General features: G+C 45.2%; 1 protein-coding gene across 3 annotated transcripts in view; it reads left to right on the top strand.

The window, feature by feature from the left end:
* The window catches only part of LOC139580721 (KAT8 regulatory NSL complex subunit 1-like), a 75,749-nt gene that overhangs the window by 23,587 nt on the left and 35,738 nt on the right, over positions 1–16,424 (top strand). For all 3 annotated transcript variants that reach the window (XM_071409669.1, XM_071409682.1, XM_071409674.1), the window contains one exon: positions 1,215–2,583. In XM_071409669.1, the coding sequence (XP_071265770.1) occupies positions 1,304–2,583 (1,280 nt within the window). In that variant the 5' untranslated portion in view covers positions 1,215–1,303. The remainder of the gene's footprint in view (positions 1–1,214; positions 2,584–16,424) is intronic.

Genomic DNA, 16,424 nt, shown 5'->3' with positions numbered 1-16,424 from the left:
TCATAGGCTACACGTTTGCGTAAGACAAGCCTACATGATTCTCTACATTATTGCACCGCTTTACATTATTGCATTCTTTGTAGACAAATGTTATAAAGCTGAACACAACACTGCCTTTCTTTTGGTGATTTTTAAGCCTAGGCCTAATCTAATAGGAAATGATGGAGCATGTAGCCTATCCTTTTACGCAGCTGCACAGTGTAACCTAACACCTGTGCCATCCATCACCACACCCTTTGGATCTGCAGTGTTACAGCACGGCACCCTTTCAGAACGTAACACACCAGTCTTCTCGCTCTCTGTTCTCAGAAAAGGAGTAATGATTTCATGTCGTGTCAGCCTGACCTGTTTGTATTCATGACCTAGACATTTCTTAGAAATATTACTCACAGATTTTTCTATTGAGCAGCTATGTTAGAATCGTGCTAGCATAATTTGCACTTGCAAAGCCAGCCAGCCACCTGCATATTTTTCCTTCCACCATTATGATTTACCTGTCTTCTCCTCAGTCTGTACCCTCCCTTGTTCTTGAATTACATTAGCCAGGCAGCCTGCCAACATCTAACCAAATTACACATTGAAATGTTGAGCTTAGTTTCGCTATGGGGTCTTAAAAGCCCATCTGAGCTTCAGGAAAGTACTTTGAAAATACAGAAATTACTCCTGGTAAGGTACTTTTCCCATCACTCTGCTCCTTCCTTTCTTTTACCCTGTTAACCTACCGATGATCGGCTGCTGAAATCCCCCATGTCTGGATGCGTGTTGGTAGGCCTTTGCTCCAGCTAGGGCTCTGACCTACATTTGGTGAGATCAGCTGTTCCCTCCTGTGTCCCACGCAGACATAAATTAAGCTGCATAGCTCCTCAATGTAGTACTGCTGGTAAATGAACCCCCCCCCCCCCCGCCCTGCTTCACTCTCTATCCTCCAGCTATGGTTTCATCTACGCACCTGCTCCTCTGTGCTCTAGAAACATGTAATTGATGTCTGAGTTCATATGTATAAAAGCTTCACTGTCTGTCAGCAACCATATTGCTGTAATGTGGCAGTAGGGCCAGATCATTATGACTACTATAGGCAAATTTGAAGCGTTACATAGAATGCTCTTGGTTTGGATGACAGTGAATGATGATTTATCAAGTATGAACGTTGGAAATGGCTCATGGATGTGGTGCTGTGTTTTTAATGTATATCTCTGACTCCCCCTCTCTCCTAGGCTGTCCTCTGGCGAGGCGGTAGGTGGGTGGTGTGGAGCTGGCCTCAGCACCGGGAGAGGCCCCCTCGCCCGCCCCCTCCCTGTGCTGCATGGCTGCGATGGCGCCCGCTCTAACCGACGCGCCGGCCGAAGCTCACCGCATCCGCTTCAAACTGGCTCCGCCCTCCAACCTCTCCCCGAGCGGCGTGGAGAGCAGCGGCGGCACCAGTCACATCCTCGTCTCCAGCAACGGCACCGTCAAGCGCAAGGCATCTGAAGAGCGCGGTCCCCACGGGGGGTCCATCACAGGTAAGGGGAGGGAGGAGTCGCCGCGAGGCAACGAGGCTCCTTCCACACCTCTTGGGAAACTACAGCCACTGGTGGCGTCGTACCTGTGCTCGGACGTGACATCCGTTCCCTCTACCAAGGAGTCACTGAAGCTGCAAGGCGTCCTGCTGCAGAAACACGGCCTTCTGCCCAGCTTCCTGCCCAGGAAACACAAGACACTGGAGCTCTCAGAGGAGCAGCTGAAGAGCATCATGAGTAACAGCAGAGGAGGTGGTCCCCCGGCCCTGTCAAGCTCGCCGCCACCGGTCAACGGCGTGGCCAAGAAGTTGGCCAAAAACGGGGCGGACCGGGACAGTATGACAGCAATCAATGGAGGTAATAACAGGCCTCCTGCTGGACATGGACTGGACTCCCCGGTGCACCAGCCCCAACCCCACACAGCTGCCTCTAGAGGAAACTCTCCTCTCAACGGGGGAGGGCAGCACCAGCAGCCCACAGGACTGTCCTACAACCCTGCTGGAAACCCTGAACAGCCAGCACCCCCCGCAGCCTCCACCAACACCCCCATGGACTGGCCCGACAGCAAACCCTCAGAACGGCCACCATCGCTGGCCACGGACACATCATCCCTTTCCCCAACGGACCGACAGACCTCTCTGGGCCTGGGCAGCCTTGGAGTGGACGTTAAGGAGCGGACTCAGCAGAGCCAGAGCCGGCAGGGCGAGATCGAGGGGCGTCTGCGGCGCCTGAGGAAGCGCCTCCAGGTGGTTCAGGCCAAGCAGGTGGAGCACCATGTCCAGCAGCAGCTGGGGGGGCTCCTGGAGAGCACCCTGGGGCCACTGGATGCCCTCCGACCTGGCGGGAGACGCGGAGGCCAGGACGCCCCCCTCACCCCGCAGGAGAGGGAGGGGCTTGAGCGATTCCTGAAGGACGGCTCTGTCCCGGCGGAGCTGGAGCGCCTGTCTCTCAGCGGAACCACCAACCTGAGGTCCACGGAGAGTGCCTTCGACTCGGACGCCACGGAGAGCAGCTCCGGAGGAGAGACGGACGTGGAAGAGGACGAGCTCACCAGGGTGGACATCGAGCAGCGACACATCTCTCTGTAAGTACCTGGACAAAAGGAAAATGTGTTTTTTCCCGCTTAACAGACAATTTAATTGGATAAAGAAAGAGTGGAATGGGCCTTTTGGAATTAAGTAATGTTGACTAAATTGGCATTTAGGATGGGGAGAAAGCAGAGAGGGAGTCGGAGGCTACAGTAGAGGAAAATACAAAGATGCTAGAGTGAGTGAGTGAAAGAGGGGGGACTCCATCCTGGCTTGGCTTGTTGGGTTGTTAGCCACTGGGATCTGTAGTCTCGTTTTAACAGAGAAACTCTGCCAGTTTCAGGGTTCATCTCCGGTTACCACTCTCTGCTGCTGAAAGGAAGCCTAATCCAGGCCCACTTATGTTACATACAAGCGTGTGTCCGCGCGCTACGTCTTCCTGGTCCTGTGTTCATGAGGATGTGGCTTGCACCCTCCTTTGTGTGGAAGGTGACCCTGATGAAGTGATGGCTGATGGGTAATGAAAGTGAATTAAAAAACCCTGTTTTAATAAAAGGCTGTTCTGTTCTGATGGTGCAGTGCAGTCCTCTGCTTCAAACACACGTTCATGTCTTCAGGGATAAGCCTGGGTCTAAGCAACCACCGTTTTCAAAGACGTGAAGGCGGAGATATCCGAAAGAAGCTATCTTGGCCCCAGGTTAGGTTAATTCCAGTGCGGTTGTTATCCTATGTCCGATATTGCGGTTCTTTTGCTAGTTGACTACATTGGAGGAGGCACTAAATGTGATCATCGCAGGAGTCAATTTTAACCCATAGATGGTGTTTTCATCTCTATTTTTACAGGCAGATGAAGTAATGTGGGAGTAGATGGACAATCCACCCTGAAGTATTCAGTATTGGTCCTATGTTGTTGAATGTTGCCTTAACTTTTGAATAGCGTTGGCTAGCTGTTGCTGGTTACGTTAGATGTTCCTATTCAGTTGGATTGGCCTTTTCTTTATGATCCTCAGTTGAGTAACATGTGAACACTATGTTTGGCTCTTTTTATAGTCAGCCCTGCGGCTTTCCTCTGATTCCAGCTCCACCAGGCCCACTGGTTATTGTGTGTAGTGCGTGGCCCATGGGCACTAACCAATCTATATAGTGCACCACTTTGGACCAGGGCCCATAGGGCTGGGATCAAAAGTAGTGCACTATGTAGCGGATAAGGAGCTATTTGGGACGCAACGTGAGCCTGACTGTGGGTCATAGTCACAGAGGCCTTGTTTGAATGTTGTGAACTAAAGCTAAAGACGGACCGACGCGACGGTATGAGGGATAACCTACATTCGGGCATGATGAAAGCAGTTGGTCGGTCACATAGCGAATTGCGTAAGACCAAATAGGCTTACACCCAGCCAGATTATAGTGAGAGAGCATGATGACACAGCTGCTGTTTTTTACAGTCTGTCTGACTGTCCGTGTGGGAGAAGAAAATAGGGGCACCTGCACCTTTAAGAAGTGACAGGGCGCTCCTCTTGCGGAGAGAGGGGGGAGGGGCACTGTTTTTCTTTTTTCTTGTACATGACTCATCCACTTCCATAACATTCTATATGATGAACAGAGAACATATTTGCAAAGACCTATTCCTGCTTTTCATAGTTTAGGTTGGCAGCTTGTTGATGGTACCACCTTGTCGTTTGTGTGTGTCTGGATGTCTGTTGCGTCTTGTGTAAGGAAAGCTTGTTATTTCCAGACCAGTTGAAGTCGCTATTGTGGCGTTGATGCAGCCACTATAAGGTCATTTTAACATTTGGCTCTGAGCAACCCCTTGAGGTTTGATTTGTGTGATCTGTCTGTCTGCACACCGTGTTTGTCCTGACTTTGTGTTTAAGGTACAGCAGGAAAATGAAATGCCAACTGTTAATTTTTGTTAATTTAGCCAAATACGAAAAAGCACCCTATTTGTTGCCCAAGTCCAGTTTCTGTGACATCATTTACAATGTTCCTGGTATTGTCTGTTGTGACAGCGGTTATGTTGGGCCTCTCAAGTAGAGGTCTAAAAAGTTAGACCTGTTCTGAAATGGACCTGGGGCTTTCCCACCCGGGCAAAAATGCAGAAATTCGTTTTTCAATATAGAGACCCGAACCAACCCGAGGACCACCAGTTGCGTATAGACATGGTCGGATACGAGTTAGGGGAGCAGCAGAGAAGTCCATTTCGACTTTATTAACCAGAGCTTATACAGCGGGAGAGACGGTGGAGGACGGGCCTTGCGTGTGTGAGAAACTTAGGCAGCAACCAACCATAACAAGCCAACTTGCGCTAGAATACAAACTTCTAGCCTGTCATAGCTAGGATATATATCATCCAATATGATATAAAAGTGCGCTGTGTCTTTTAAGACCCATGATGTCATTCACACAGTCATTTTCTAGGCTCAAGCAAAGATGATATTGAGAGACTTGAGGCGGGGCCCATAGGAGGAAGAAGATGAATTGTTTTTGGTGACAATCCGCATTGAAATCAGCAATATTTGCTTTATGGTTTGTATATTATCAAAAACAAGGTACTAGGGCAGTGAATTGATGTTAGCTTCAGCTGTAAGCTACCAAGGAAAGCTAGCCTACAAAGCTGGAAGCTACCGGTATCAACTTGTGTTGTAATGGTTTATATATTTGTGAATAGTAATTAACGGTTTCAAAAAGTCTACAAACCGTGTTGCATTATTCAATTGTGTTAACTTCTTTGCAGCATAAGTGGTGGTGCAGCCCAGGCTCCCAATGAAGTGCAGTGGTTCCTTGAGCTAGCAATGAGTATGTGGAGCAGGCACGGTGCTCTCGCACTATAAGGGGACATCGGCTGCGCTGATAGACTTGGTTCTCAATCAGTAGATGACACGAGACACATTTGAAAAGGTTCTGCCGTTTCGGTATACCGTGCAACGCTACACACATGCACACACACGATATAAAGCGCTGTCTTGAAGCTAAGCAGTGATGGTTACCCTACAGGTTACCCTGTAGGCCAGAGTCTTAACTCCTTGTGAAAATCTAAAAGCAGAGCAGTTGTTTTGAGTTGGTCTCATTTTACAACCCAATAGTTCTCTTTGACACAGAATGACCGGTCTGCTTTTGATGTCTGTGTGTCACGTAATGAGTAGGGTCTCTGTGTACGAGTCTGCTTGTTTGTGTGTGGCCTTTTTGTACATGTCATAGTGACACAACAAAGCTTATGTAAAGATTAGCATCATTGAGGGTTCTACTGGAGGGCTTGATGGTTGGTTGAAAGAGCCTAAACATTTTATTTTATATACCAGCCACTGTGGAAAGTAGATAAAAAAATATATATTAAAAAATAATATTATAATAATCTACAAGCCACTCATTTTTCCCCCCCAGCCAAAATATTTGTTTTGCCATAGTTACACAAAGAAAAAAACAGATGAGCATGCTTAGTAATGTTTCTAAAACAAGTAATCTATTACTAGTAAGAAGTAATGTGGTATGTTGCTCAATTTAATGAAATATTCTGTGACCTGAGTATTTTGTCAAATGTTTTGCTCCCCCTTTAAGGTTACCTTGGTGACAGGGCTACTCGAGTCATCACTTGTGCCTGCTACAATGTCACTAGAAGAGGCCAACGATGTCTCTTTTTGTTAGCTGTCAGAGCAAACTCAAACATTGAAAAGCAACCGAGCTTGTGAACAAAACTATGTAAATGGGTAAGAAACACGAGGACAAAGTCTCACTTTAGAAGTCATTCAAGTAAATTAGAGCAACATTTATTTTTGCTACAACGCACAACTCGCACTTGTGCCCATACTTGACTCTTTTTATGAAGTGCTCACAAGTTTGAGTCCGAAGTGTTACCATGCGCCAACGTGGCTGGTAAAATTAGACGCTCTTTCCCGGCAAAGCCAAAATCTACCCGCATTTGGCAGTTAGCCGGTATTCATTTTAGGCCCTGTTGGTTGGCCTTATATCCTCCATTTGTAATCATTAACCTTTGGCTGCCTTCCAGGCAAGGTCTTGTAGCACCCTGTAGGCCAACCGTTTCACTCACTCCCATAACCCACTAGGCCTAAATATTATGCATTCATGAATAAAACTGTTCTATGAACTGTTGCTTTCGGTTCTACCTAACTGGGGTTGTTTTTAGATTCATATCTACTCATCCACAGGCTTAATATGTTTGTGAAACACTGTTGTGATGAGAATGATGTGCATTCTGGTGACCTTTCTCCTCCCCGTGAACCCCTTTCCCTTGTCAAAACACCCCCCCCCCCGGGTAACCCGTCTTGCTCCTGGAGTTTTTTTGGGGGGGAGCAACAGGAGCATGTTGGAAATGCAGGACAGGTCACCTGCGCAGGTAAGTGTCCGATTTTTAAACATGGCCTAGTAGGCTCTGGGCCCTTATCCACAAAGCGTCTGAGTAGCAGTGCTGATCTAGGATCTGTCCATATCATCTTATTCGTTATGATCCAAAACTGATATTTGATCAGCACTCTTACTCTAAGATGCTTTATTGATATGGGCTCTCTGGTGTTCTGCTCCTTCAGCCTTAGTGCTGCAGGGCACTGACTCAGGACGATGCAAGGCCTTTTTCTGGTGCATTCCACTGTCTGCTCCATTTTGGCCTCTTCCAGAGACTAGCTCCTCCCTGTCAGCCCAAGTGGCAGCTCTGTCTCAAAAGCCTGAGCCTAGCCACGCCCCCATTTATGCAAACCCACTGCCTTTTGATAACAGGATGTTTATTTTTTTGTGGCGTGTTTTTCTTCTTCTTCATCTGTACTCACATCTCACATGCTCCTCTTCATCTTATGGGGACTCTCCACAAAGCCTCATGTATTATAGTACTGTCGACGTGTCAGCAGCAACTCATTCTCACATGGTCTCGGTGCAATACTTTCCTTCCTTCAATCCCTTCAAATTCAATATGGAGAACTAGGTCCTTATCCTTCCTCCCACTGATGCTTAACTTGGTGTGAAATATATTTAGTGATGGTGGGCATGTGAATGCGACCTCATGCAAATTGCGTGTGAGATTTGTTTGTACCAATACTTTTGGCATCCCAATCTTCTTAAGTGCAAAATCTTATTTTATATTCTTCTGCACCAAAACAATGGCAAAGAAATTGGGAGAAAGATTACTTTGTGAGGTGTGTCAAGGTTTTAAATAAGTAAAGCTCTCAAGCAGTTACCAACCTCTTCCTGCAGTTATTGGTGCGTGAGAGCTTAGTCCTGATTGGTTCTCAATCTGTTTTATTGCCATAATTGCAACAGTTTGAGTTTCCTGTCATGTTAGCGCAGCTTCCTTTTTTGCATGGCCGTTTGGCACATAAACCTGTAGCCTTGGCCCACATTAGGTTAGTTAGCATGAGAGGAACTAAGCTCTTAGCCAAACTATGGAAAAACAGACTTTTTGTGCCCTGCCCTTCAATTAATTCTGTGTGCTTCACAGGGCCGTGCTAAGAGTCCTTGTCAATGTGATTTAAGGACCCAAGTTACTCATTTACAAATGGATCCACTACGTCCTTGTTCCTTCCTGCTTGCTGACCTTTTCGGTTGGCTTTCCAGTTTAGCCAGTTAGCTCGCAGGATCCTCGAAGCAAGCTGATTGGTTAGGATTTCTTTGCGTGGGTGGTTTTCTGCTTTATATCCGTTCGTCTTTTCTCTCCTTTCTGCCTTCCCTTTGTCTCTCTTTTCCCTGGCTTGTGTTGATACGTTCACCTGGTGTTGCCTGTTCATCAGTCTTTCAGCCTGACGCCAGGCTCTTTTGTTAGCCCGTTTTCTAGAAGTTTCCATGTAACGTGTCCTCTCCGCAGTCCGCACCACATGTCGCCATATCCTGGGTCCTGTTCAGCTGCACCCCTGGGCAGTGAATGGAGAGAAAAAACACCCGGACTGACTCTAGCTGCTCAGTGCTCAACAGTAATGTGGTGTCTCAAATGGCCCTCATCTGCCCCTCTCACACACTACAGGTCTAGCTGTAATATCTGTAATGACCACTTTATCTCGCACCAAAGCAAGAGTACAGAACAAAATTATATATATTTTTTCATTTTTCCCTTGTTATAAGTAATACTTTCGTCTGCATATTTTTTTAATTATAGATAATCATTCTTATTGTTCACCATTCTTATCTAACCAGAAGGTTTCCAATAACAATATTGATTTAAAAAGGCAGTGTTGGGCAGCACATGGTGCATTAGACGTCTGTTTAATCAGTCTGGAGATTACTAGCACGTTGGATTAGCAGACGGCTACCACCAGCACCACCACTAGATTAATGGGTTGGGATTGAAACGACAACACGCCTGCCTTCTCAGGATGGCTTTCTGGAGCTTATGGTAGAAGTAGGATATGGTTCACCCCCCCCCCTGTAATGAAGGCCCTGGGGGTTGGATGGTAGTTTTCTCCTCAGGGTTGGGTTGATTAGGGCACAACGTAACAACATGTTTTGCAACAGAAAACGAACATGAGTGTTTATTATTGGACAAGTCCAGGTAGTCCCTTCCACTTTTACTTCTCCCATTTAGTGCCGAAAGGACACAACCCAGCTGAAGGGTTCAACTGATGTTACTGCAGGGCTGTGCCAATGAATCTGATCAAGTTTATGCATATCCAGGGGACAGGATGCTGGTGCCCTCCGTTGCTACCAGATAGAGCAATATAACTGGTTTGGGAATTTTATATTGGGCTCTACGAAAACAATCGCAAGCACATTGACTGAATATTTCGCTAGGGCAACCACCACTAAAATGGTTTAGTTTAATTGGGCCGGAGGGCCTCGTCCCTTTTACAGGTACAAGCCAAGCCTGAGGTGGCATTGAAATGTCTTGTTCTTGGCTCGTTAATGTTTTCCTATGATCCATTGAAATGGAAGCTGCTATGTGACACACCTACAGCATGGCTGCACAACACAATGACAATGGGAAGCAATAGCTACAGAGTGAAATGGTGGTGGTCTTAGGACTCCTTCTTACTCAAATGCAATCACATTTATGCTTAAAGCCCTTTTTACATCTGCAGTTGTCACAAAGTTTGTTGGTATGGGGGTCAAGTCCTCCATTCGGTGTGTTTGCAGTTACTATGACACTCCGTGTCTGCAGTAGTCCTGTCCAGAGTCATTCACACTCTGCGATAGCAGGAAATACCATACAAATACTAGTTCACCACCGCCACCCCGAACCTCTCTGCCTGTGGTGGTGTGACTGTAATGATTTAATGCATTGCCATTCTCTCTCCCTCACCCGCTTTCACTCACTCACTCACTCACACCACCGTGTTTGCTCTTCGCTAATGGAGCCAAGAGAACCGCTCTGGCTCAGAGCTTCCCCTCTAAAGATCACTGAGGTTCTCTTAGGCTGGTTTTCTATCTTAAATCCTAGGACCAACACCATTGAAAGATAGATGGGGTACAGACAGTCATGTTCATTAGTGGTTTCAGGGGATGGTAGGCTACTAGGCTTAGACCGTATTCTCAGATGAATGGGAAGGGGAGAAGTCTCGTTTTCCATAATGTTCCACATTTCCATAATATCGTTATATAGGCTGATGATATAACATCAGTGTTATTTACATTCCAGGGGGATTGAAAAACATGCCAACGAGGTGCCTTTTTATGTGCTTTTTTTGTCTCATTGAATTGTTTGTACAGTAGACAGAGTAAGCCTACGTTTGGTGCTCTCTTTCGAAACCTGTGAGAAGGTGGCAGAGTTACAGCAGTGTTTCAGACCATGAGACATCCCGACTATTGACAGTGGTGTAAAAAATACTTAAGTAGTGGTTTGGTGTATCTGTACTTTATATTTGTCAACTTTTAATTCACTACGTTCCTAAAGAAAATAATTTACTTTTACTCCATTTTCCCTGACGCCCATAAGTACTTGTTACATTTTGAATGCTTAGCAGGACAGAAAATGGTCCTATTCTCACACGTATCAAGAGAACATCCCCGGTCATCCGTACTGCCTCTGATCTGGCGGACTCACTAAACACAAATGCTTTGTTTGTAAATGATTTCAGTGTTGGAGTGTTCCCATGGCTATCAGAAAATTGCCTATTATAAGGAATTTGAAATGATTAATACTTTTGATATGTAAGTATATTTTCGCAATTGCATTTACTTTTGATACTTGTGTAAATTTAAAGCCAAATACTTTTAGACTTTTACTCAAGTAATATTTTACTCATTTTCTATTAAGTTATCTTTACTTTTACTAAAGTATGACAATATACCAAATACTTTTTCCACCACCTGAAAATTGTTCTTCTCACGAAAGCGTGTGTAGCGCCCGAACGGTTTGCGCTACAAACAAATTACTATGGAAAGGGGGAGACTCACAAACACGATTTGTGTTCTCTGTTTTGCTCTACAACCCCCATAAGTGTCACAGGCCTCGTCTGAAGGTAACCCATACAAACGAATGGAAGTGTGAAGGCAGCTTTGTGCCAACAAAAATAAGGGGTTAAATACACTGAGTATGCCAAACATTAGGAACACCTTCCTAATAATGAGTACCCTCTTTTGCCCTCAGAACAGCCTCACTTTGTCGGGGCATGGACTCTACAAGGTGTTGAAAGCCTTCCACAGGGATGCTGACCCATGTTGACTCCAATGCTTCCCACAGTTGTGTCAAGTTGGCTGGATGTCCTTTGGGTGGTGGGCCATTCTTGATACACACGGGAAACTGTTGAGCGTGAAAAACCCAGCTGCGTTGCAGTTTTGACACAAGCTGGTGCGCCTGGCACCTACTACCATACCCCGTTCAAAGGCACTTAACTCTTTTGTCTAGCCCATTCACCCTCTGAATGGCACACATACGCAATCAATGTCTCAGTTGTCTCAAGGCTTAAAAATCCTTCTTTAACCTATCTACACTCATTGAAGTGGATTTAACAAGTGACATCAATAAGGGATCATAGTTTTCACCTGTATTCACCTGGTCAGTCTATATCATGGAAAGAGCATGTGTTCTTCATGTTTTGTATACTCACTGTGTCCAAAAAAAACAAAATATTTGCTAGTTTTCATATCTACTAGATGTGCAATTGGCATGCTGACTGCAGGATTGTCCACCAGAGCTGTTGCTAAAGAATTCAATGTTAATTTCTCTACCATAAGCAGTACGTCAGCCGGCCTCCCAACCACAGACCACGTGTAACCACGCCAGGCCAGGCCCTCCACATCCGACTTCTTCACCTGCGGGATTGTCAGAAACCAGCCACACAGACAGCTGATGAAACTAAGGAGAATTTCTCTGTATTAACGCCCTTTTGTGGGGGAGAAACTCATTCTGATTAGTTGGGCCTGGCGCCCCAGTGGGTGGGCCTATGCCCTCCCAGGTCCACCCATGGCTGCACCCCCGCTCAGTTGTGAAATCTATAGATATGGGCAAATCATTTCCTTGTATTAAGTCTAACTCAGTAAAATCGTTGAAATTATTGCATGTTGTGTTTATGTTCACTATAGTGGACGCCAAGTTCAATATTTTATTTTTAAAAAATGTGTATGTATGTATAATACTTTTATTTACATTTTTTTATATATACCTAAAGGGTCCCAAAATTCAAAATCAAATAGCTAAATGATCCATGGTATGGCCAGCATAAAAAAATAATCTATGTTTGCAATTGGGTACTTTTTCACCACTGAGACACACAGTTTTTATAATGAGAAAGTGACCAATAACCACTTATTTTGTAATGGAATGATTTGTATGGAAAGCCAAGTTGAAGCCAGCATTATATGTTGTCTGCCTCATAATAACCACATGGTTTTACCTGCAACAGTGTAGCGCAACACCTCTTCAATTGAAGCTGCGGTAAACAAATGAAAGTGGCCACCTCTCACAAAAACAAATCAAAAATGAAATCACGGTTAATTATAAGCGAAGCAGGAGAACGTGTACATTGGCTACAATAATTACAAGGACAGTTCAAGGACCAAATGTAGGAAATGTCAGATTTTTCAAGGTAGGCCTATTCCGGTAGACCGCTTGAATTTCTGAGCTCCAAATTGAACTTCCAAGAAGGCTATTTCAAGCCTCTTGTATTGTTTAAAATTGCAGGTGTGACATGGTTACCAAAATGTATTTGTCATGTTGTTTCATTACCCGATCATATTGTGAAGAGGCCCGCTAGGCTATGTAATATGTTGTCATTATATCCAGAATAATTCATAGGAATAGGGTTGGATGTTGGGTAAAAGTCTATCCTACACAATTGAGTCTAGTAGACCCTCGTGTCCAATCCGAGGCACAAAAACATATGAAACCATGAACTCGTTAACTTGATGCCTTCTCTGTTAAATCTAACGAGACCCTGCTGTAAATCGAGCAGAAAACAGATGATCAACATCAATTCGCTAGAGATATTAGATCCAGGCACACCGGTTTTCACCTGCATAATGAATGAGAGACACACATTCTAGACATTACTCGCGAACACTTTTTTTCATCACTTGGGCTGTTGCATCGCATGCGCTGTCTCAACAGCTCTTTGTCACTAGACTATCAGTCTGAAAAGGCACATCAACACAGCGTTATCCATAAATATTGAAGAAACTAGTTGATGACTGTATCTATTTAGGTTTCAAGTATCTCTTTTAAGGTGACTCTTTTGCTTAGGAGCATTCCCCCCCCCCCCCCTTCTCTCAATCACATAAATTGTTTTGGATTCGTGTGCCCAATAACTGTTTTCATATGGAGACATGAAACTGCACTGCAGTTCTGAGATCTCTCTATCAAAAACTGTCCGACAGCTATATCCAGGATTCGTACAGGTTTCAAGTTAAATGTCTAATTTAACAACTTAATATATATAACGACAACTTACACTGCCATAAATGGAAGGATAGAAGTAATGTTTAATGTCACGATTTTGGACAAATCCGTCAAGACACCAACCATGAGGATGGGTTTCACGGGTTTTAAATCAACGCGTGAATTTTATTGAATATAGCTATGTTCCTCTCGTATCTAAAAATTGGCTGATTCATTATCAATGACTTATCAACAGCTGTAACATGTTGTCCATCGTAGGAAATCCTCACTGCTGCCCTAGTTTCTAGAAAGACCCATATGCGCACAGGCAATGTCTAATGCTGCAGGCAGCATAGACAATGAAAAATTCATGTTTAGAGCTGATGGTTGGTTGCATGGTGCAAGAATTAATACAATTAATTAATTAATTATTGAATGTTATGATGGACACAGCTTCGTCGAAACTAAACATACACCACCTCTGCTCAACAAACTCGAGAATGAATTGTTTGAGGTGCTGCAGTTCGCGAACGACATTGTGTTTATCACCTTTCAGTCAAGCAATGCAATCCGCCAACAGTTCACAATCTAGTCCGGTTGCGGCCACAATTAGACCTTGTTTCCTATGTACCTACAAATAATCGTATTTGTGTGCCTAGCAATCAACAAATGTTAATTATTAAAGCGCACGCTTTTACAAGTCTGTTACAAATTACAGCTCCAATGATCCCCTTATTGTGAACAAGAGGTTTGTAGAAGCATGACTATTTTGAGTTTTCTGTTCCCCGGTAGGGGGTCCTGCGTGCTCTGGGTATTACTGACTCAAATGAACTAATCGAAAGATTAGTTATTTTGACTGAACAAGTTGAAAAAGATCAGCCCGTTAAGAGCAGAACTGTGTGTGTGTGTGTGTGTGTGTGTGTGTGTGCGCGGGCCAGTGTCTCATCCACACATGCATGTGTTGGAAATGTCATCCTAACCTGACCAGGTCCTTTCTCCTTCAGAGGTGATAACCTAGATTACGTTTCTAGTGGACAGTGCTTCCTTTAAAGATAAACGGGTGTGTGTTCCTTCATGGTTGAGCGCTTCATTCATTGCGGCCGCAAGTGAACACCATGGCTGAATCTGCGTTCTGCATTTAAATGACCTCTAAGCCATTTGATTGGCCAAATGTCCCTCTACTGGACAATTTAAAGGGAAGTGTGGACTGTGGATGGTTTCCCCACCCCCACCTACTTATATTAACCTTTGGTTACTACACTACCTCCCTTTTTATGAGAGGAACTCCTAGCTCTACAGTTAGGATTGCTGGGGGGCTGCAGTGGCAATGAAACCTGGTCATGTCGCTGTGAAATGAGTTCCTCTGCTGCTCGAGAAGGAATTGAAGAACCCTTTGCTGTGGTGTGTGTGTGCTTGCTGAAGAGGAGGGGTCGGGTAGAGGGGAGCAGGTCGCACATGTAGAACATCTGTCACAGTTTGAGTATCAAGAACAAGATAACAAACAGCGTAGCTGGTCTCAGCGCTATTGTAACACGAATACCACAGCTCATATTCTCTTTGTGTGTATGAAAAGTTAGGCGTTTTCGTGTCGGGTTTGAATGAACTGGTAACGTCTGAGGCTGTAGTACCATGTTATGGAGAGCGAAAAGAAGTGCTAACCTAGTGAGGTAGAGCCTCCCTCATTCACGCTACATAATATCGAAGAGCCTGTGTGTGAGAAGTAGCTGTGGTACTCAGTGTAAATAGAATAGATTGGCTGCTCAGGTATCCTGTTGCCTGCAGCAGAGAGAAGATATTGACTCGTTTTAAAGGGCAGCTCCCTCTGCACTGCTCCGTCTTTGTTTGTGCGCACATGTGGGTTGTGTGTTTTGAGTCGAAGGCGCAGAGACCGAGCGAGCAAACGTTGTTTGTTCAACAAACCAGATGTCACATCACCCTCTTTCAGTTTCTCCTCCCGCTCTTTAACAGATACAGGAAGTGGTTATGCATGCGTTTGTGTTGTGTGTGTGTGTGGCAGTGAGTTTCCTGTTGTGCATCACACTCCAGTCAAGCTAAGGTGGCTGACAGACCAGTTTGTGTGTCTGGAGAGCAGGAGAAGGAAGGAATGCCGCCATTGTGAACTGTGGAGTGTCATTACCCATATGGTTAGATATTCTACGCTCGCTTGGTTTCTTTCTGTGTTTGGATATTCTGTTTTATTAGGCCTTACTAGTCCAGTGGGAGCATTTTATAGTAACATGATCATCTATGATATTTTTTCACCACAGGCTAATACAGGCCTGTGTGACTCACAGCGTATACCTATTGGGACTACCCAATGCACCCTGGCAAAAAAAATAAAAAATCCTAGAAAAACGACCCAGGGACAGTGCTCCCAACTAATACAAAATGGAGCCTTTATTAGTCAACCAGCGTCTCTTATTTTTTTAAATGGATGTGGCTTTTCTATTTCAGGCCAAGCAGCATATCCCCTCTTGCTCTGCTTTTCAGATTCTTCAGGTCCTTCTTCCTCAGGATGGCCGAATTACTTTGGGACATCAGTCTGATGCCGCTTAATCGGCGAGAGCTCCTCTGACCTTTTTGCGAGACAAAGGGTTGATGGAATATGACATTTGGATGCTCTATCAAGGTTGCCGTTTGTCATTCATTCAGAACCTTTGTCTCCCTACCCTTTGCATGGCGTTCCTCAAAGTGAGCTTCTGCTCAACAAGCTATACGACAATTTTATTCCATACGTTGAAAAGCGAGGCCTATTCGAGACCGCCTACAGATGTTCAGTGGAGCACATGCTTGTTTGTCTGGATGTACTGGATAGTGTTGGATGCGGTCAACATTTCGGCGGCTACAGTTGTCTACCGTAGTGAAGTGCTTGGAGGCACAGCGGCGGTGTAAACTAGTATGCTCATCAGTTCCTGATTTGGAGAGTGCTGCTGCCCCACCACCTCCTCCTTCTCCTTCCTATCCCAATAGGCCTAGCCCGAGCTCCGTGTGTGTGAAGAGCTCTTCTCGCCCGTCTCTGCTGCCTCGGTACCTGCAGCAGAGTCCCTCCCACCTCCTATAGTACTGTCTAGCCCACCCTCCTCTCTCTCTCTATTGCTCTCACACCTCATCTGTACCTGGCAGCGCCCGCAGAGCCGGGCCCATAATGAA

Source organism: Salvelinus alpinus, chromosome 1 (genome assembly GCF_045679555.1).
Source record: "Salvelinus alpinus chromosome 1, SLU_Salpinus.1, whole genome shotgun sequence".
Classification (NCBI taxonomy): domain Eukaryota; kingdom Metazoa; phylum Chordata; class Actinopteri; order Salmoniformes; family Salmonidae; genus Salvelinus; species Salvelinus alpinus.
This window is presented reverse-complemented; position numbering and strand designations above follow the sequence as displayed.